This window comes from Canis lupus, chromosome 30 (assembly GCF_011100685.1).
Source record: "Canis lupus familiaris isolate Mischka breed German Shepherd chromosome 30, alternate assembly UU_Cfam_GSD_1.0, whole genome shotgun sequence".
NCBI lineage: Eukaryota > Metazoa > Chordata > Mammalia > Carnivora > Canidae > Canis > Canis lupus.
In genome coordinates, this window is record NC_049251.1 from 2,894,628 (window position 1) to 2,918,423 (window position 23,796).

General features: G+C 37.2%; 1 protein-coding gene across 1 annotated transcript in view; it reads right to left on the reverse strand.

The window, feature by feature from the left end:
* Positions 1-23,796, reverse strand: part of AQR (aquarius intron-binding spliceosomal factor) — a 99,413-nt gene that overhangs the window by 45,699 nt on the left and 29,918 nt on the right. The window contains exons 11-15 of the mRNA XM_038579970.1: positions 23,323-23,439; positions 21,434-21,547; positions 19,676-19,779; positions 5,182-5,284; positions 2,196-2,316 (exon numbers count right to left, since the gene is read on the reverse strand). Coding sequence (XP_038435898.1) covers positions 2,196-2,316; positions 5,182-5,284; positions 19,676-19,779; positions 21,434-21,547; positions 23,323-23,439 — 559 coding nt within the window. The remainder of the gene's footprint in view (positions 1-2,195; positions 2,317-5,181; positions 5,285-19,675; positions 19,780-21,433; positions 21,548-23,322; positions 23,440-23,796) is intronic.

Here is a 23,796-nt window from a genome sequence, read left to right on the forward strand (position 1 = left end):
CTGCAATATAGCATATTTGATAAGGTCCTATTTTTATTTTCACACAGGAATTGAAAAACCAAGTTAACAAATGCTATCTATTAAGAGCTGGAAAGGAAGGATAAATCTCACGAATACGTATACCATGCATCGATGATTCACATACAAAAAGGCTTCTAAAAAGTATCTGAATATACTTAAAATTAACAGTCTCGGGTAGTTTAAAAATTCTTTACCCTGTAATTTATATTTGGCAAAGCTCGAAGTAAATACTGACCATAAACTAAGCCCATGACAAATTTATCATGAAAGTTAATTAGTATGTTACAATGTATTAATCTACCTCCAGTGAGTACTATTGTGCTCTGAATCGTTGCCTTTTGGCTATACTTTATGGATAAGGTATTGGTTATGTTATTCCTGGAGCTACTTCCCTTTTCTGACTATATTAATGAACAATATTCTTTCTAATACATTCATTAACCGCTCTTTCCCTTGAATAATAAGTGAACAAGCATTCAGCTGCAATACCTAAAAGGTTAAGAAAAACCAAACCTCAAAATAAACATATTTTACTGGAAAATCATATTACTTTCATCATCTGTATCCATTCTTACCAAAGCAATAATGAACCTAATGGCAAAAAACATCAACGCAAAAAAATTTCATACCATTTATGTTAGTAATTCTAATCTAAGTATCTTTCAGGCCAGAGGCTAAGGGAACATATCTTTTTGGAAAGTATCATTTTATTAAAAAAAATTATAATTAAAATGTCACCATTTTGCAACTGTCACTGAATTAAATCTAGCCATCAAGCAGCAATGGCTACTTGTATCTCACACACACACAAAAACAATCAGACATTCTGTGCCTCTGATTAAAGAATATAGCACTACCAAGAATCTTGCCAGAGATAAAAACTCAGTCTGACCAAATCTCTGCATTCAGCTGCCAATATGCAAGAAAAATAAAGAGCAGAGAGACACATTCGACTGTACACTGAGTAGTCAATTAAAAAAACTAGACTGTGGGAAACTACAGATAAAAAAAACTCAAGTTCTTCAAAAGAAAAGGAAGGGATACAGAGGGCATTTGTGAAGCAAAAGACATTTAAAAAATTAAAAAATGTGTAAGACATCGATGCATAGGTAGGTGATAAAACGATGAATAAATATATAGTTTTATACTCAGAGCGGCATCACTGAATAGCACCAAAAGCTAGATGTAAGACTGTATATGTTCAAGGACATATAAGCTCAGGACTGACAAGACAAAATATAAGTGGTATTTGCCTTTTAAGAACTGATTAGACAAAGAGTTAAATGTCATACATACAAGTCATAATCTTTTAGTGTGAACAAGTTGGAAAAGTGAAAAAACAAGGCACTGACCTTTGTAAGAACAAAAAAATAATATGAAGACTATCTATTCTGAAATCTAGCATAATTTTGATGTACTGGGTATACTGAAGTTATGACTTTAAGGATATGACTCTGAAGTATCCATTTTTCTTTTAAATAAATTACCACTGGTGAGGTCTTTAAACGCTGTTGTTCAAAAAATTTCCTGAATTTCTTTTTTGAAATATGCCTTCAAAATATGTCAGAATGTACTTCAGCATATGCTTAAATGTGGCAAATTCTCATCCCTGGCAGATGAACAAAAGCAGTTAAGAACAAATCTGTTAAAATAGATATGTAAACAAACCAAGGAATAGCTACTTGCAGTCAAAACTAAGGATTTATTATTAACTAATGACAATTTTTTGATCATCATTAGTTGGTTTAAACAAGGAATTCAAATGAATTTCCAAAGAAGGCTTTGAAAAATAAGACATTACCAAGCAAAGCCTTTTACAGTGACATAATGAGAGATATACTTCCTATGCTATTAGGTCTCCTTAAAACATAGTTTTATGCTTCCAGTCATATTTTATAAAGGATGACATATATATAATCCAAATAATATATATATTGAGATGTGTGCAACACACACACACATACACACACACACACACACACACTCGGGCATGGTTAAATTTAGTAAAAATCCTTAATGCTAAGTATTCAAAATACTGAATAATTTACAGCTTTAAAACTGAACTTAAGGGTACCAGAAATTTATCCTAAGGATAGGAAGTAATTTCAGTTACATATGATAAATTCTAAACTAAATTTCATGGTACACCTGAATCCCATACTTCTTTGCCATACCTTCCCCAGAATAGTACTCAGTTGGGACAATATTTTCATCCCATATGATTTTCTCAGTTGGATACAAAGGCATCTGGTTCAACTGCTGAATTTGAGAAATTCGACGTTCATGACGAGATACCTAAAAAAAAAAAACAAAAACAAACAAAAAAAACATTATGCAGAAAGTTAGAAGTATCTTTTCAATTATTTATTTCATTATTTTTTTAGAAGTATCTTTTTAAAATAAAAATATAATTTGTGGAGAAATTCATAAAGTATAGAATGAGAAGTTGAGAAGTTTCAGGTCTTTCAGTTATGGTAGCACTTAACGAAGAGGGTTTTTTTTCCAATCTGTATTCTCCATAAATCAAAGATTGGAGAGGTACCAATTATGAGGGGTTTTGGAATCAGAGAGATCAGAGTTCAACTCCAAGTGCCTCTTACGTATGAGCTACATAAAAGCTGGGCATGCTCCTTCAACTTCCCTGATCTTAGCTTCCCTTTTCGTAAAACAGATAAAATACCACTCACCTCTCAGGTTTCTTATGAAAATGAAATGGAATACTGTAAAATAGCATCAAAGTGCTTGGCACATGCCAAGACCTTAAAAACTACAGCACTTAGTATTCACCAACGTTAAGCCCTAAATCCTAGAAATAGTTTTCATTCCTATATTAATTAAACAATGTAGTAAACTTTGTTTATTAAAAACCTGGGAGCGCCTAGGTGGCTCAGTTGGTTAAGTGTCTGACTCTTGGTTTCAACACAGGTCATGATCACCTGTCATCAACACAGGTTGGGAGACAGAACCCAGTGCTGGGCTCCATGCTCAGTGGGGAGTCTTGCTTCCCCTCTCCTGCGCCTCATGCTGTGTGTCTCTTTCAGATATAAATAAATAAATCTTTTTAAAAAAACCATACATGCAAAAACATCTGGCCTCAGTCTTCCTTGTAAAATGAAGAGTTGGACTATATGACCTTTATGTAGATTTCCATTGTTAATATTATAGTCATCTATCTCAAACAAAGAAATAAGCTTATTACCTAATTAATGTGTTAAAATCATGATACATGTGAAAAATATGTCACACTTTCTTCAGTAGATGGAGTATTTTTTTAGGAAAGAAAATAGTCTGATATCATCTAAACAATATACATATTTCAACTTTTTTAAATCATAATTCAGGTATTAAAGAATCCACAGCCTAAGGAAATCCTTTAGGAGAGAGAAGAAATGAAAGGTAATGCTGTAGCACTATAAATTTTTAAAATTGTTTTCTTTTTGGCATGAATATTTAAATTTCAAGGATGAAATCTTGGCTGTAAGATTATAAAAGGCATAGGATTATCCTTATACTTAAACCTATTTTCCATTAGAAACATTCCTAAAGAAATCCTCATGTCTTTGTATAGTAAGGATTTATTATTAATCACCAAACTTGATTTATGAGAGAAGATTTCACATTGTCAGAAAATGGGACAAGGAATTTTTTAGAAAACACTTGTAGTCAGAAATAATGAAAAGAAAGCAAAGATGGTGACCTAAGTAAGACATACATTTCACACAAGTAAACTTATCAATAAAAAAGTATTTTCTATACTTGAATTAAATTAAAACTCCAAGAATTTCTCTCCAACTGGCACTTAAACACCTGTCGTCAGGCTTAAAACACCTGCTACCAATAGCTTCTGGTTACTACACCCAAAACTAGCATTATCATCTTCTATACAGTAAAGGACTATATTTTACACCCCATATTAAAAGTATTAGTTTGGAATATAAATCACAAAACTGTGTGCTCATTATGATTTCATACATGTAAAAAAATGCATATACACACCCACACTGTGTATGTTTGTAGAGTTATAAAAAAAAAACTAAAAATGACTCAACCTATAGCAGACAAAAAAACAAAAAATTAAAACAAGCTATTATTTTTTCACTCCTGCAACTGGCAGAAATTGGGATGACTCATAACATCCAATCTTGGTAAGGGCGTAAGGAGACACATTCCAATACATTGTTGGTAGCAACATACATCTTTCAGAGGATAATTTGGCTGCATCTTACCTTTTAAATAAGCACATGCTTCAATCAAACAATTTCACTTCTAGGTACCTCTCCTAAATGTCTACATGTGGGCACAAAGATTCTGTGCCACTATTTGTACGAGTGAAGACTGTGAACAACTTAAAAATTTGTGGTGGGGATATAATTATTTGTGCATGTTATGAATTATTTTGGTAAAGATAAAAGTAAATCTCTTTCCCTCAATTTTTCTGTGAACCTAAAACTGCACTGAAAACAAAATAAAACTTTACCAAAAAAAGTATGTTGTTTTTTTTTTTTTTTTAAAGATTTTATTTATTTATTCATGAGAGACACAGAGAGAGGGGCAGAGACACAGGCAGATGGAGAAGCGGGCTCCATGCAGGGAGCCTGACGTGGGACTCGATCTTGGGTCTCCAGGATCATACCCTGGGCTGAAGGTGGCGCTAAACCGCTGAGCCACCCGGGCTGCTCAAAAAGTATTAGTTTGTTAAAGTTCATTATTTCCCAAAAGACTGAAAAATCCCTTAGAATTCTGAAGCCACCAAGTCAGCAATAACTTAATTTTTCTAGATCTACATGAGTTTTCTAATGATAAAGGTATGCCTTGATATTCAAGGTACCATATTTTAAAAACTTTAAAAATAAACCATTAGATAGATACGAACGTATATATGTATTACCTGTGTGTATGTGTAACTATGACCTCTAAAAGGAAGGAATGGTGTCAATTATCTATCTAGCCTCAATGCCTGAATCCAGTGCCTGACACAGAAGCTGCTCATAAATGTTTGCATGGAATAAATTCATGCCATAAAGAAGTTTTAAAAGGTAAAAGAGACAAGAAAAGAAATCTAACAGATGAGAAATCGGACAAAAACCTTTAGCCCAGGATAAAATCTGTATCAAGTCACATCTTGGAGATGGGGAAAACTTAAAGAATATTAACATTTACCAGCAATTCTAGAAGAAATTCTTTATCAAAAGTTGTGTCTTCATTTTTAGGAAGAATTGGTAACAAGCAGAGATATGATGCCACCTGGTGGAGCGTATTTGAACTGCAGAAAAAGGAATAGACCAGAATATTAGCTCATCTTGCTTCACTTTCGAAATACATAATTTTAAAGACTGCTTAAAAAGTTTTACCTAGAAAATACAATCCTATGACACTGTAGCAAACAAAAAAAATTAGCAATTAAAGTTAACCCCCTTAATGAAGGTTCTCAAACTGTCTTCTGCATCCCTCCTGTGGTTCCTGAGACCTTTGCAATAAATCTGCAAGAACGATACATTTTTCTATTAATATTAAGACATTATTTGTTTGTTGTTTTCACCATCTTTGCATACACAGTGAAAGCAACTGTGGTAAAATTGCTGGCATAGATGAAAGTGGTGGCACCAAACAGGACGATAAGGAGCCATTCTTTCATTTAAGAATGCCCTAAATGAAGAAGCAAAATTAATTTATTAATTAAAATTAAATTGTTACTTAAAATTAATTATTAACATAATTAAATTTGGACTCGAGTAACTGTTTTTAAAAAATTCTGTGTGACAAGATAGGAAGTACACATTTTGCACACAGTTTTTGCTTGAAAGAACTACTGACAAGCTATGGTTATATAGAACTGAATAAATGGCAAAAAGTTTCCAAATCTGAACAAAATAAACCAGTAACTTTAAGGAAAACAACTGACAGCATTTGTTACCAAAGATAAAATTTTAACTTCCAAGTGAAACACTGGAATTTTGGAAAATGTACATTCACCACCATGAGCTGAACAGCTTTCCATTACTTAAATACAGTTTCATCATCCTTGCCAAATGCTGTCACACTCTATCCCAGTCCTCGGCAACCAGGGATTTTTCATTTCTGCAATCTTTTTTTCCAGAAGGTCATATAAATGGAACCATACAATATATAGGCTTTTGATGCTGGTAACTTTCATTTAGCATAATACCACTAAAATGTACCCCTACTGTGTGAATATGTAGTTAATTCCTTTTTATTGCTGGTAGTATTCCATCATATGGAAGGAGCACAGTGTGCCTATTCACCAGTTGAAGGGTATCTGTTTTTGATAACTATAAAGCCACTATATACATTTCCCCACAGAATTTTGTGTGAACATAAATTTTAATTTGGGAATATCTGTCAAAACACTAGATTGTATAGTAAATTCATGTTTAACTTCACAAGAAAGTGTCACATTTTTCCAAGGAGGCCCTACCATTTTGAATTCCCACCAGCAATATGTGAGACCTCCAGCTGCTCCACAACCTTTTCAAAAGTCAATACACTGCATGTTCTTTAACAATTCTAATAGATATGTAATATCTTATTGTGATGTAAATCTGCATTTCTCTAATAGGAAAGGAAGGATATATTCAATGTGCTGAATGGGAAAAATATGCAGCCAAGAATTCTTTATCCAGCCAGGCTATCATTCAGAATAGGAGAGATAGAGCGTCCCAGACAAACAAAAAATTAAAGGAGTTTGTGACCACTAAACAAGCCCTGTAAAAAATTTTAAGGGGCCTCTTGTGAGTGGAGAAAAAAAAAGAACCAAAGCAACAAATACTAGAAAATACCAGAGAACCCCACCAGAAACACCAACTCTACGAGTAACACAATAGCACTAGATATCATATCTCTCAATGATCACTCTGAATGTAAATGAACTAAATGCCCCAATTGAAAGACATAAGGTATCAGAATGGATAAAAAAAAAAAAGATCCATCTATATACTGCCTACAAGAGACTCATTTTAGACCTAAGACACCTGCAGATTGAAAGTGAGTGGATGGAGAACATCATCATACTAATCATCATACTAATGGACATCAAAAGAAACCTGGATTAGTCATACTTTGACAAACAAAGACTGTAAAAGAGATGAAGAAGGGCATTATATCGTAATTAAAGGGTCTATCCATCAAGCTCTAACAATTGTAAATATTTATGCTCCCTACTTGGAGCACCCAAATATATAAATCAATTAATAATAAAGAAACTCATTGATAGTAATAATAGTAGGGGACTTTAACACCCCACTTATAGCAATGGACAGATCATCTAAGCAGAAAATCAACAAGGAAACAATGGCTTTGAATGACACACTGGACCAGATGGACTTAAGAAATATATTCAGAACACTTCATCTGAAAGCAGCATTCTTTTTGAGTGCACATGGGACATTCCATAGAAGAGATCACACACTGGGTCAAAAAATCTGTCCTCAACAAGAACAAAAAGATCAAGATCATGCATAGATTCAGACCACAACACTATGAAACTTGAAGTCAACCACAAGAAAAAGTTTGGAAAGACCTCAAATACATGGAGATTAAAGAATTAGGGGGTTAAACATGAAATTAAAGAAGAATTTAAAAAACACATGGAAACAAATGAAAATGAAAGCACAACAGTTCAAAACCTTTGGGATGCAGCAAAGGCAGTCCTAAGAGGGAAGTATACTGCAATATAGGCCTTCTTCAAGAAGCAAGAAAAGTCTCAAATATACAACCTGACCTTACACCTAAAGGAAATAGAAAAGAAACAGCAAATAGTCTAAAGCCAGCAGAAGAAGGGAAATAATAAGGATTGGAGTAGAAATAAATGATATAGAAACAAAAAAACTAGTAGAACAGATTAACAAAACTAAGAGAGGGTTCTTCAAAAGATTTAATAAAATTGGTCCCTAGCCAGACTTATCAAAAAAGAGAAAGGACCCAATAGATAAAATCACAAATCAAAGAAATGAGAAATCAAGATCACAACCAGTACCACAGAAATACAAACAAGTATAAGAGAATACTATGGAAAATTATATGCCAACAAGCTGGGCAATCTGGAAGAAATGGACAAATTCCTAGAAACTTACAAGCTACCAAAACCGAAATAGGAAGAAACAGAAATTTTGAACAGACCCATAACCAGCAACAATTGAATCCGTAATAAAAAATCTCCCAACAAACAAAAGTTGTGAGCGAGAGAGCTTCCCAGGAAAATTCTACCAGACATTTAAGGAAGAGTTAATACCTATTCTTCTCAATCTGTTCCAAAAAAACAGAAATGGAAGGAAAACTTCCAAACTTATTCTACAAAGCATTACCTTGATTCCAAAACCAGATAAAGGGGAGAATTACAGGCCAATATCCCTGATGAACATGGATGCAAAAATTCTCAAAATACTGGCAATCAAATTCAATAGTACATTAAAACAATTATTCACCACAATCAAGTGGGATTTATTTGAGAGCCACAGGGGTGGCTCAGTATTTGTAAATCAATTGATGTGATACATCACATTAATGAAAGAAAATATAAGAACCATATGATCCTGTCAATAGATGCAGAAAAAAACGTCTGACAAAATACAGCATCCATTCTTGATAAAAACCCTCAACAAAGTGGGATAAGTGGAATATACTTTAATGTCATAAAGGCCACATACAATTTATTTTCCAATGGAAAAAAAGGCAGTCTCTTCAACAAATGGTAATGGGAAAACTGGACAGCAACATGCAGAAGAATGAAACTGGACCACTTTCTTACAACATACACAAAATAAGTTGAAAGTAAATTAAAGACCTAAATGTGAGATAGGAGACGATCAAAATCCTAGAGGTGAACATAGGCAGAAACCTATCTGACCTTGGCCGCAGCAACTTCTTATTAGACACATTGCCAGAGGCAAGGGAAATGAAAGTAAAAATGAAATACTGGGACTTCATCAAGATAAAAAGCTTCTGCACAGAGAAGGAAACAATCAACAAAAATAAAAGGCAGCCTATGGAATGGGAGAAGATATTTACAAATGACATATCTGATAGAGGGTTAGTATCTAAAATATATAAAGAATCGGAGAGCAAGATGGCAGAGTAGTGCAGGTGCCTCACCTCACCTGGCCCCACCAACTTACCTAGATAACCTCAAATTGTCCTGAAAACCTATGAACTCGACCTGAGATTTAAAGAGAGAACAGCCGAAACGTGCAGAGAGAAGGCTTTTCGCTTCTAACAAGGTAGGAAGGCAGGGAAAAACAAAAGAATCCAGTGGGGGAGGGGCCCGCGAGGAGCCGGGCCAAAGGGTGGGGGGCGAAGGGGGCGCCGAGAGCCTCTGGGACGGGAGAGCCCCGCCCCGGAGAAGCAGGAACTTTAAAAATCCACACTGGATTCTTCCCGGGTGGAAGGGGCTCAGCAGGGAAAGCGGGCAGAACCGCAGGAGGGGCCGCGGAGCCTCCAGTCTCTCGGAGTCACTAACAGAGGAAGTGGCCGGGGGGAGAGCGCCCCCCACACAGAGGGCCAATCTCGGTAAAGGGCTGGAGCCCCGCACCCGATGGGGCCTCGGGGAGAACCCGGTCGGTCAGGCGGGGCTCCAGACAGAGGGGGCTGCGCCCTGCTGCCTTCTGGGCCGTGGCCCGGGACCCGGATTACAGCAGCACAGGCCCCAGATCCCAGGGCTCCGGGGGACACAGCCCAGGATCCTGCGCTCCCCCCGGACGGGCGCACAGGAAGGAGATAACTCTCCTGCCACCGGGGGCCCCCAACCTGTGCAGATAAGCGCCCCTGCCCCGGGAGCATCCAGGCCAGTGCAGACTGGGAGCTGCGGTAGTTACTGTGGGAGCTGACTCCAGGGCTGGAGAGCTGGCCGCCGCCACTGTTGTTCCTCCCTGTGTCACCGTGTGCCTGGGACGGAGTGGGGCCTCCAGGCAACAGGGGCCTTACAGGGTAAACAGCTCTCACTGAGCCACCTGGTAGGGGGCGGGGCAGCTCCCCAGGTGCACACACCTGAGAGTCAGCACAGCCAGCCCCTCCCCCAAAAGACCAGCTGGAAGGACAAGGGAAGAGTAAGTTCTTGACCCAGCAGCACTGGAAAGCTTCAGAGGAAGTCGAGGAATTTACAGTATATAGAACCAGAGGGTACCCCTCCTTTATTTTTCTTCTTCCTTTTTTCCAGTACAACTATTTTTATATCAGACTGTAAATTTCCAATCTTTTTCTCTTTTCCACCTTAACTACAATATTTTACCACCTCTTCATTTTTAAGATTCCTCCTTTTTGACTTTAATATTTCTACAATTACAGTTCCTAGATATATTTTCCACTTCCAGATTCTCTTTAACATACTCAATTTTGGGAGATATACAACATATGCTTTTTCTGTTCTATGTTTTTTGCTTTCTCTGTCTCATTTTGTTCTACAATGGTGTAAGTTAATACCTTCTAAAACATGACCAGTATGCACCCAGAACCAAGTGGTATACCGTGCTGGTTCATTTTGTGAGATTCCTCATTCCCATTCTGCCCCCCTCTTTTATCTCATTTATGTTTTGGTGGTCAATGTTGGGGCCCTCTACAAGTATTTCTGGTTTATATAAATTTAGGACTGAGCACCTTCTAACATATAGAACTTAATATACTCAGAACCAAGAGGATCACCCTCTAGGACCCCTCAGGTAGACAACATACTCCCTCCACAACTTTGTCACCACCACTACCACCATCTCCCAGTCCCCCCCCCCTCCTTTTTTTTCTTCTTTTTCTTCTCTTCTTATTTAAGATTCCTGGCCTTTTATTTTTTACTACGTTATTTAAAAATTTTTCACTTTAGTGGTCCTTTTGTTTTATTTTGTTCTGATCGCTGTTTGCAATTACTGGTCTCTGACCTAGGCAAAATCATTTAAGGTGAAATTTACTTAGGTTGTGGTTGATACTCTTGACGCAGCCACTCTGCACTGAGCAAAATGACTAGAAAGAAGAACTCACCACTAAAGAAAGAATCAGAAATAGTACTCTGCCACGGAGTTACAGAATTTGAATTACAATTCGATGTCAGAAAGCCAATTCAGAAGCACAATTATAAAGCTACTGGTGGCTCTGGAAAAAAGCATAAAGGAATCAAGAGATTTCATGACTGGAAAATTCAGATCTAATCAGGCTGAAATTAAAAATCAATTAAATGAGTTGCAATCCAAACTGGAGGTCCTAACAATGAGGGTTAATGAGGTAGAAGAAAGAGTGAGTGACACAGGAGACAAGTTGATGGCAAGGGAGGAAGCTGAGGAAAAAAGAGAAAAACAATTAAAAGACATGAGGAAAGGTTAAGGGAAATAAATGACAGCTTCAGAAGGAAAAATCTACATATAATTGGGGTTCCAGAAGGTGCCGAAAGGGCCAGAGGGCCAGAAAAGATATTTGAACAAATCATAGCTGAGAACTTCCCTAATTTGTGGAGGGAAACAGGCATTCAGATCCAGGAGCTAGAGAGACCCCCCCCCCCCCCGCCCAAATCAATATAAACCATTCAACACCTTGACATTTAATAGCAAAACTTGCAAATTCAAAGATAAAGAGAAAACCCTTAAAGCAGCAAGAGACAAGGGGAGAAATATTAGATTAACAGCAGACCTCTCCACAGAGACCTGGCAGGCCAGAAAAGGCTAGCAGGATATATTCAGGGTCCTAAATGAGAAGAACATGCAGCCAAGAATACTTTATCCAGCAAGGCTCTCATTCAAAATGGAAGGAGAGATAAAGGGCTTCCAAGACAGGCAGGAACTGAAAGAATATGTGACCACCAAACCAGCTCTGCAAGAAGTATTAAGGGGGACTCTGTAAAATAAAGAGGAAACCTGGGCAGCCCCAGTGGCTCAGCAGTTTAGTGCCGCCAGCAGCCCAGGATGTGATCTGGAGATGCAGGATCGAGTCCCGTGTTGGGCTCCCTGCATGGAGCCTGCTTCTCCCTCTACCTGTGTCTCTGCCTATTTCTCTCTCTCTGTTACTCATGAATAAATAAGTAAAATCTTAAAAAAAAAGAAAGAGGAAGCCCAAAGAAATAATCCACAAAAACAGGGACTAAATAGGTATTACGATGACACTAAATTCATATCTTTCAATAGTAACTCTGAACGTGAATGGGCTAAATGATCCCATCAAAAGGCGCAGGGTTTCAGACTGGAAAAAAGCAAGACCCGTCTATTTGCTGTCTACAAGAGACTCATTTTAGACCTAAGAACACGTACAGCTTGAAAATGAAAGGTTGGAGAACCATTTACCATTCAAATGGTCCTCAAAAGAAAGCTGGGGTCACAATCCTCATATCAGATAACTTAAAGTTTATCCCAAAGACTGTAGTAAGAGATGAAGAGGGACACTATATCATACTTAAAGGACTTAACAATCATGAATATTTATGCCCCTAATGTGGGAGCTGCCACATATATCAATCAATTAATAACAAAACTAAAGACATACTTAGATAATAATATACTAATAGAAGGAGACTACAACACGGCACTTTCTGCAAATGACAGATCTTCTAAGCACATCTCCAAAGAAACAAGAGCTTTAAATGATACACTGGACCAGATGGATTTCACAGATATTTACAGAACTTTACATCCAAATGCAACTGAATACAAATTTTCTCAAGTGCACATGGAACTTTCTCCAGAATAGACCACATACTGGGTCACAAATCAGGTCTCAACAGACACCAAAAGATTGGACTGTCCCCTGCATATTTTCAGACCATAATGCGTTGAAACTAGAACTCAATCACAAGAAGAAATCTGGAAGAAACTCAAACACGTGGAGGTTAAAGAGCATTCTGCTAAAAGATGAATGGGTCAATCAGTAAATTAGAGAAGAATTAAAAAGATTCATGGAAACTAATGAAAATGGAGATACAACCATTCAAAATCTTTGGGATACAGCAAAAGCAGTCCTAAGAGGGAAATACATTGCAACACAAGCAACCCTCAAAAAATTGGAAAAAACTCAAATACACAAGCTAACCGTGCACCTAAAAACTGGAGAAAGAACAGCAAATAAAACCTACATCAAGCAGAAGAAGAGAGTTAATAAAGATTCCAGTAGAACTCAATGAAATAGAGACCAGAAGAACTGTAGAACAGATCAACAAAACCAGGAGTTGGTTCTTTGAAAGAATTAATAAGATAGATAAACCATTAGCCAGCCTTATTAAAAACAAAAGAGAAAAGACTCAAATTAATAAAATCACGAATAAAAAAAAAGGAGAGATCACAACCAATATCAAGGAAATACAAATGATTTTACTTTTTTTTTAATTTTTTTATTTTTTTATTTTTATGATAGTCACAGAGAGAGAGAGAGAGGCAGAGACATAGGCAGAGGGAGAAGCAGGCTCCATGCACCGGGAGCCTGATGTGGGATTCGATCCCGGGTCTCCAGGATCGCGCCCTGGGCCAAAGGCAGGCGCCAAACTGCTGCGCCACCCAGGGATCCTACAAATGATTTTAAAAACATATTATAAGCAGCTGTATGCCAATAAATTAGGCAATCTAGAAGAAATGGACGCATTTCTGGAAAACCACAAACTACCAAAACTGGAACAGGAAGAGATAGAAAGCCTGAACAAGCCAATAACCAGGGAAGAAACTGAAGCAGTCATCAAAAACCTCCCAAGACACAAAAGTCCAGGGCCAGATGGCTTCCCAGGGGAGTTCTATCAAACGTTTAAAGAAGAAACAATACCTATTCTACTAAAGCTGTTCCGAAAGATAGAAAGGGACTGAATACTTCCAAATTCTCTCTCTTTTTTTTTAAGATTTTATTTATTTATTCATGAGAGACACACAGAGAGAGAAGGGCAGAGACACAGGCAGAGGGAGAAACTGGCTCCATGCAGGGAGCAGGACGTGGGACTCGATCCCCGGTCTCCAGGATCACACCCTGGGCCAAAGGTGGCACTAAACGGCTTAGCCACCTGGGCTGCCCTCCAAACTCGTTTTATGAGGCCAGCATCACCTTAATTCCAAAACCAAAGACCCCACCATAAAGGGTGAATTATAAACCAATATCCCTGATGAACATAGATGCAAAAATTCTCAACAAGATACTAGCCAATAGGATCCAACAGTACATTAGGAAGATTATTCACCATGACCAACTGGGATTTATCCCTGGGATACAAGACTGGTTCAACACTCGTAAAGCAATAAATGTGATAGATCCTATCAACAAGAGAAAAAACAAAAACCATATGATCCTCTCATTAGATGCAGAGAAAGCATTTGACAAAATACAGCATCCATTCCTGATCAAAACTCTTCAGAGTGTAGGGACAAACATTCCTCAGCATCTTAAAAGCCATCTATGAAAAGCCCACAGCAAATATCATTCTCAATGGGGAAACACTGGGAGCCTTTCCCCTAAGATCAGGAACACGACATGGATGTCCAGTCTCACCACTGCTATTAAGCATAGTACTAGAAGTCCTAGCCTCAGCAATCAAACAGAAAGAAATAAAAGGCATTCAAAGTGGCAAAGAAGAACTCAAGCTCTCCCTCTTTGCAGATGACATGATACTGTACATAGAAAACCCAAAAGACTCCACCCCAAGACTGCTAGAACTCATACAGCAATTCGGCAGTATGGCAGAATACAAAATCAATGCCCAGAAATCAGTGGCATTTCTATACACTAACAATGAGACTGAAGAAAAAGTAATTAAGGAATCAATCCCATTTACAATTGCACCCAAAAGCATAAGATACCTAGGAATAAACCTAACCAAAGAGGGAAAGGATCTATACCCTAAAAACTATAGAACAATTATGAAAGAAATTGAGAAAGACACAAAGAGATGGAAAAATATTCCATGCTCATGGATTGGAGGAATTGATATTGTGAAAATGTCAATGCTACCCGGGGCAATTTACACATTTAATGCAATCCCTATTAAAATACCATGGACTTTCTTCAGAGAGTTGGAACAAATCATCTTAAGATTTGTATGGAATCAGAAAAGACCCCGAATAGCCAGGGGAATATTGAAAAAGAAAACCAGAGCCAGTGGCATCACAATGCCAGATTTCAAGTTGTACTACAAAGCTGTGATCATTAAGACAGCATGGTACTGGCACAAAAACAGACACATAGATCAATGGAAGAGAATAGAGAACCCAAAAATGGGCCCTCAACTCAATGATCAATTAATATTCGACAAAGCAAAAAAAAAAAATATTCGACAAAGCAGGAAAGACTACCTACTGGAAAAAGGACAGTCCCTTCAATAAATGGTGCTGGGAAAATTGGACAGCCACGTCCAGAAGAATGAAATTCAACCATTGTCTTACACCATACACTAAGATAAACTCAAAATGGATGAAAGATCTAAATGTGAGTCAAGAATCCATCAAAATCCTAGAGAACACAGGCAACACCTTTTTTGAACTTGGCCACAGCAACTTCTTGCAAGATAGATCTATGAAGGCAAGGGAAACAAAAGCAAAAAATGAACTATTGGGACTTAATCAAGATAAAAAGCTTCTGCACAGCAAAGGATACAGTCAACAAAACTAAAAGACAACCTACAGAATGGGAGAAGATATCTGCAAGTGACACATCAGATAAGGGGCTAGTATCCAAGATCTATAAAGAACTTATTAAACTCAACAGCAAAGAAACAAACAATCCAATCATGAAATGGGCAAAAGACATGAACAGAAATTTCACAGAGGAAGACACGGACATGGCCAAACAAGCACATGAGAAAATGCTCTACATCACTTGCCATCAGGGAAATACAAATCAAAACCACAATGAGATACCACCTCACACCAGTGAGAATGGGGAAAATTAACAAGGCAGGAAACCACAAATGTTGGAGAGGATGCGGAGAAAGGGGAACCCTCTTACACTGTTGGTGGGAATGTGAACTGGTGCAGCCACTCTGGAGAACTGTGTGGAGGTTCCTCAAAGAGTTAAAAATAGACAGATCTGCCCTACGACCCAGCAATTGCACTGCTGGGGATTTACCCCAAAGATACAGATGCAGTGAAATGCTGGGACACCTGCACCCCAATGTTTATAGCAGCAGTGTCCACAATAGCCAAACTGTGGAAGGAGCCTCGGTGTCCATCGAAAGATGAATGGATAAAGAAGATGTGGTTTATGTATACAATGGAATATTACTCAGCCATTAGAAATGACAAATACCCACCATTTGCTTCAACGTGGATAGAACTGGAGGATATTATGCTGAGTGAAGTAAGGCAATCGGAGAAGGACAAACATTATATGGTCCCATTCATTTGGGGAATATAAAACATAATGAAAGGGATTATAGGGAAAGGAGAGAAAATGAGTGGGAAATATCAGAGACGGTGACAGAACATGAGAGACTCCTAACTCTGGGAAACGAACAGGGAGTAGTGGAAAGGGAGGTGGGCAGGGAGATGGGGTGACTGGATGACAGGTACTGATGGGTGACAGGTACTGACAGGGGCACTTGATAGATGAGCACTGAGTGTTATGCTCTATGTTGGCAAATCAAACTCCAATAAAAAAATATACAAAAAAAATCTATAAAGTATCTATTAAATTCAACACCCAGAAACCAAATAATCCAGTTAAGAAACGGGCAGAAGACACTTTTCCAAAGAAGACCTGTAGATGGCTAATGGACACATGAAAACGATGCTCAGAATTACACATCACCAGGGAAATACAAATCAAAACCATAATGAGATATGACTTCACACCAGTCAGGATGGTTAAAATCAAGTGTAGGAGAGGATGTGGAGAAATAGGAACCCTAGTGCCCTGTTGGTAGGAATGTGATCTGGTGCAGCCATTCTGAAGAACAGTTTGGAGGTTCTTCAAAAAGTTAAAAACAGAATTACCATATGACCCAGCAATTGAATTGTACTACTAGGTTATTTACCCAGAGAACACAAAAATACAGGTTTGAAGAGGTACATGTACCCCAATGTTTACAGCATTATCAACAATAGTCAAACTACAGAGAGAGCCCAAATGTCCACTAGCTGAATAATAAAGAGGAGGCATATATATAAAATAGAATATTACTCAGCCATCAAAAGAATGAAATCTTGCCTTTTGTAACAATGTGGATAGGGCTAGAGCGTATTATGCTAACTGAAGTAAGTCAGAGAAAGACAAATACCATATGATTTTACTCACATGTGGAATTTAAGAAACAAAACTGATGAACACGTGGGAACAGAAGGGAAAAAAAGGACAAAGGGAAACAAATCATAAGAGGCTCTTAACAACAGAGAATTGAAGATGGATGGAGGGAAATGGATGGGGGATGGGCATTAAAGAGGGCACCTGTGATGAGCACTGGATGTTGTATATAGGTGATGAATCACTGAATTCTACTTTAGAAACCAATACTGCACTGTATGTTATATTATATATTTTTAATTTGGGGGAATATAGGGATACCTGGGTGGCTCAGTGGTTGAGCATCTGCCTTCAGCTCAGGTTGTGACCCCCCAGGGTCCTGGGATCAAGTCCTACACTGGGTTCCCTGCATGGAGCCTGCTTCTCCCTCTGCCTATGTCTCTGCCTTTCTCTGTGTCTCTCGTGAATAAATAAATAAAATCTTAAAAAAAAAATTGGGGGGAATGTATTTTTCATTAACACTACATATGCTAAGACTTTACATATGCTTTTACATATGCGAAAAGGCTTTTAATTGATTTTAATAAAGTCTTTAAATTTTTTCTAGTTTTAAATTTTTTTTGAAGATTTTGTTTATTTGACAAAGAGAGAGACAGAGACAGCAAGTATAAGCAGGGGGAGTGGCAAAGGGAGAGGGAGAAGTAGCCTACCCACCAAGCAGGGAACCCCTACGTGGGGCTCAGTCCTAGGACCCTGGGATCATGACCTGAGCTGAAGGCAGACGCTCAACTGACTGAGCGACTCAAGTGCCCCTAGTTTTAATTTCTAATGTAGTAAATATAATGGCTAAAATCCACATTAAAAAAATGTTTTTAGTATCCTCCATAATTTACAGGAGTGTAAAGGGTCACTATGGGCAAAAATCTCCATATGCATTATGCAGCTAAACTGAATGTAAAAAAAACAACAAAAAGCAAAACTATGGAAGTGTTTTAAAAATACAATATTTTATAATCTTGTGATGAAGCCTTCTACACAAACCATGTTATTATTCAAAAATAATTAACAAATTGATTAATTAAAAACCTAAAACACTCGTAATAACAAAATACAATGAAACAAAGTTTAAAAGTGAGAAACTAAAAGTGCAACACAAACTGGACAAAATATTAGTATATATATATATATATATAATATATAAAAACTTAAAAAAAAATTCAGTATGACAAGCAGTGAAGTACAAAATACCAAAATATAATAACAAGAAACTTCCAGGGGAAATGCAAGTGGCCAAGAAAAATTGAAAGATGCTCAATTTCCACAATATAATCACAGAATGCAAAGTAAAAAACAAGGAGGGTTCTTTTATCCTTGGATTGGCAAAAATGAAAGACTAGTACACTTACTTGGTAAGGAAAGAAATAAATCCTCATATGCTGTTGGTATAATTTATTTTTTTTTGAAGGAAATCTAGCAATATGTAACAAATTTTAAATACATAATCCCTTTGAGTCAACTATACTGCTTCTGGGAGTCAATACTAAGAATTTTTTTTTTTTAAGAATTTTTATATATATGTAGAAACGATGTTGCTCATTACTAAATTGTTAGTAATGGCCGAAAATTTAGAAAGTAAAAATCTGTTAACAGGAGAGTGATTAAAAAATAGCATAGTAGACTTGCCCAATGGAATTCTACGTAGTTCATTAAGAGAATGAAATAGATCTTCATGTTTATGATAAGAGTTACTAATAAATCTTTTTATGAATATCAAAAACCAAACCAACTTTCAAGTTGAAACCAAGTTTGTTTCATTTTAGAGAGCCAATAAACTAAACATAATTTCTCTCAAGAATTAAAGACAATAGGGAGATAACAGAGCAGTTAAAAGTTAGCTGCTTAGGTTTAAAATCAGACTACTTAGGTTGGACTTCTATCTCTGCAACTTACTTGTTATTTGACCTAAGCAAATGACTTATCAATTCTGTGTTTTGGTGACCTTTTATCTAAAATGGTACCCTGTCATTCATCATTCATACATACATACATAAATAAAATGGTACCTTGTCCTCACCTGAATATTTTGAGGATTATTTATACACTTAATAGAGTACCTACCATGTAGTATAAATGTATTACTACCATTTTCAAAAAAGCATATTAGCTAAGTGTCAAGGAATATTACTAATTTCATAAATTTTAAACACACAAAAATTTTTCTCATACTTCTGACATCATATATGAACATTTACTGGTTCCTGCTTTATGTTATAATTGATGGGATACCAGTTATATGTTGTACTCTAAGAAAAACTTATGATCTAGGAAAAAAGTTGAAGTCACAAAAAATATAAATCTTGCCCCCTAAAATAGAAGATCAAAGTTATATCTAAGTGACTTAAAGACACCAACTGCAAGAGAGAAGTACTAATTTTAGTGGTGCAATAAGTTACATTACCTAATAATGCAAAATGATTAAAAACAAAAAAGAAAATTAAAATCCGGTTTTCCTTTCATGTCAGCTTACCTAAGAGGTCCAAAAAACTTGACCAAAGATTCCCGAGTATCTACTTCTGCCACATTTGAGAGGGCAAAATCATAGAGTTCAGGGAAATGTGCAAAAGCAGCTCTCTAGAAAAGAGAAAACAAAAAAATCAGTAACTAATGCCTACATATTATTATAATCAACTATAATTTACATACTACAAAATAAAAATATCTTAATATTTTTATTCTTCTCTTTCTTACATGCTTCTCATATGTGACCTTTGCTTTATTTAGCCAGAATTCAATACAAACTAGGAAACAAACTAGAATTATTCTAGCAGGAGTACAAAAACAACAAAGAGTCAATGTTTAGTTTTTTTATTTCTAATGCTGTATTTTGAACATACATGAATAGTCATGAAAGCTAGCTTCACTGACAGGGAGAAAAATAAAACAAAATTCTTTATTATCAAGAACTGGCCCAGGCAGCCCAGGTGGCTCAGCAGTTTAGCGCTGCCTTTGGCCCACGGTGTGTTCCTGGAGACTCAGGATTGAGTCCCAGGTCGGGCTCCCTGCATGGAGCCTCCTTCTCCCTCTGCCTGTGTCTCTGCCTCTCTCTCTCTGTGTCTCTCATAAATAAATAAATAAAATCTTGAAAAAAAAAAAGAACTGGCCCAGCAAAACTGAAAGAAAGTTCCAAGGGAAATTCCCACTGAGGAGACAGCTTGAGGGAGAATTCAAAAGCCCAGTAGTTTGTACTTTTACTTTGGAGCTCTGGAAAGAACGGACCTTGCAGGGTAACACTACTAACCAACATGGGATAAGCTGCAAGGAAACAGAAATAGCATTACAGTGACTACGGAAGAGCATCTAAGATAACATCCCTAGTCTTCCTTAATGCCCATGAGGCACAGAAAAGATCCAGAAATTTTCATGTGCCCCATAGTAGGTGGCATCACAAGTTGCCAAGGTTACTGGTGAACGTGCCATTAGATTACTACAGGTAATAGCAAAATGACCTTGCGACCCCAGCCTCAGTGAGCTGTTTAAGCTGGGAAATGAATGGGAGTAAGCTCTCAGGAGAACTCCAGCACCACCAAGAGCAAGGCTGGAGTCTCATCAGCAAGGACACAGTCAAATTCCCTGGGAACAATCATCATCCCTTGCCTGGTGCCAAGAAAGCAGATCACATGCCATACCAGCTGTGGTGGCTTCAAGGGCAGAAGTGGAAGGACAAAACACCACTGCCCTGAGAAGAGCAGGAAAAGACCTCTGAAATGGGACACTGTGCAGATCATTCCTCTTCCAAAACAATGAGGCTATCACAGTGCCTCCACATACCCAGATGTCATTCTGGGAAAGAGGGAGAGCAGAGTGGAATCGATTATGGAAGACAATTTCAACTTAAGTTTGACCAAGTCTTTACCCAAAATGACTCTTTAAAACATTAAGAATGGAATTTCTTCAAAGTGACAAACAGAAGCTTCTTTCTGCTACCAAAGAGAGTATGAACAAGATGAGATCAGTAATAGAAAACAAACAAAATGAAACTGGTTAAATATATGCACCAAATTGGTCTAACAACCGACAGGAAATTTGAGTGTCAAATTTATCAGTATCTTGATTCTCAAAACTGAAGAAAGCCATTTTTTCCCCCATGGATTCATCAGAATTAGCAGTATTTCAAAAGTTCAAAATGAAAATATTATTAAAATAGTACTTTCTTCTACCTGTACTATAAGAAACTATGACCCAACTTGATGGAGCAGAAGCATAGACTGAACTGCATTTCAGTTACCTGTAGAGAAGTAATTCTGTCATAGTGAATTGTGGTCATCTCATTTTCTGTCAGAGCATTTCCAGTCTGGTCGTTAATCTCAAAACCAGTATAGAACTTAAGCATGTCTAAAAGCTGAAAGGATATGTTTACATTAATAAACTGTGTGAATATAAGAATAAGGAACCATGAACAAAAACTATTATAAAGAATAAACAAATCCTTATAACCTCCCAGAAGTGCTGAAGATCTCTGGAATGTAAACACTATGACAAACACTTCAGAACATATTCAAAACATGTTTTACTTGTGTGAGAATAAAGTGTGGGTCTAGTGAATAAATTGTTAAAGTCTTTTTCATATACATGGTCTACTTCTACAGAAAGGAACTTATACTGCAATCTCAATAATGAATAGACATTAAAGACCTAAATGATGAAAGCCAAACACTAATGGAAAAAAACAAATTACATCACTGCAAATTTATATAACTAGACCAGTAGGGGGAAACCCTGAGGTCTTTAATTTAAGCCACTTAACACAGAATTTTCTGAACAAGGTTTTGGAATTTGTAATTGGAGAAATTCTCCTCTGTGTACTGCTTCTATTAGGGAAAAGCAGCAGGGTGAGGAAAGTGAAGATATTTATTCCTGTCATCTGTCTCCATGGCCATCAAGCCCTTCCTTTGGCTTAATTATTGTTGCTAATGAAGGCCTGCTTTCCCTTCATAGCGACGGTGGTATCAAGAGTCTACTTGTTGCATTCACTCCAAATCTTTATTATTGATTCTAACCTGTGGCAGATCAGATATGAGAATTTTAATGTATTGGTAAATCCCTGGGTAGAAATTAATAAAAGAATGAGAAAAATATAAATACAAGATAAAAGAATGCTTAGGGCGCCTTGGTGGTGTAGTCAGTTAAGCGTCTGACTCTTGATTTCAGCTTAGGTCGTGATCTCGGGGTTGTGAGATTGAGCCCCAAGTCAGGCTCTGTGCTCAGTGGGGAGTCTGCTTGGGATTCCTTTGCTTTCTCTCCCTCTGCCCTTCCTCTAGCTTGTACATTCTCTCTCTAAAATAAATAAATAAATGAATGAATGAATGAATGAATGAATGAATGAATGAATGAATAAATAAATAATAAAAGAATTCTTAAAAAGAATATATAGGGGCACCTGGATGGCTCAGTCAAGGTCAAGTGTCTGCCTTCAACTCAGGACATGATCCCAGGGTCCTGGGATCAAGCCCTACATTGGGCTCCGTCCTCAATGGAGAGCCTACTTCTTCCTCTACCTCTACCCCTCCCCGTCCCTTGTGGTCGTGCTATCTCAAATAAAATCTTAAAACACACACACACACACACACACACACACGCACACGCACACACATTGTATCTCCAAGTATAATCTCATTGAAAGGCAAGTGTTAGAAGTCTGTTAGAAGACTTTTCTTCTATAAAGGAGTTGTGATACAGCAAATGTGAAACACTAATGCAACTTTCTACCCAAGGTACCAAATGAGCATTTCCATGCTATCAACTGTCTTTGTCACCAACATCTTATGGAAAGACAGCCATGAAATTAGGGCATAGTTCTCTTAAAATTAATGCTCCTCATCTATTGTATTCCATAGTGATTACTAACATAAAATATGAGTATGTGGGACTACACTGCCAAAATTATAAATTAGTCCAATAATAAAATCACATGATTAACAAAAGCTCTTCATTCATTCATTTTCTATATTAAGACTTGATTTTACTTTAAAATGACTAATTAGGAATTTACATTATTCAACTCAACACTTAGCAAAATTTCCTTTAATATCATCCACTGGTCCTCTTAGCTGCATGGCAAAAAAAAAGAAATTTAGAAATGAAAATATTTAACAGTTCAGATATATCAATGCTTACCTGGGAAAAAAGATGGCCATCCTCTTCCCTATGAACAAGATTGGAAAGGTAACAATGAACCAAAAGGTGGGAGTCATCAAGGATAGTATTAAACCAGCGCCTTGTGGGGAGTAGAGCCTAGAAAAAATAAACAGCATGGCAATAAGTCTGTATGCTCTCTGCAGCTAGAGGTAAAATCTACTATTTTGCTCATAAGTATCAAATCACATACAAGTACCCTCTAGTCTCCCAAAAAACACTGTGCACAAAGCAAGAGGTCTGGTCCATGCAGTAAATAAACTCAGTGGCAACGTTTAAAAATAAAATCTAGCACTAGAAGAAATTTCACAGATATGCTGGCCAGTAGTTTTCAAACAAAATCCTATATGAAATCCCAATATATACTGTGTTTAGATTTAAAAGTGGTGCTACTCTGAGAGAAAAGGAACCGGGGACCCCTGAGTGGAGACTTCTTTTTCTAATCTTTTTCCCACA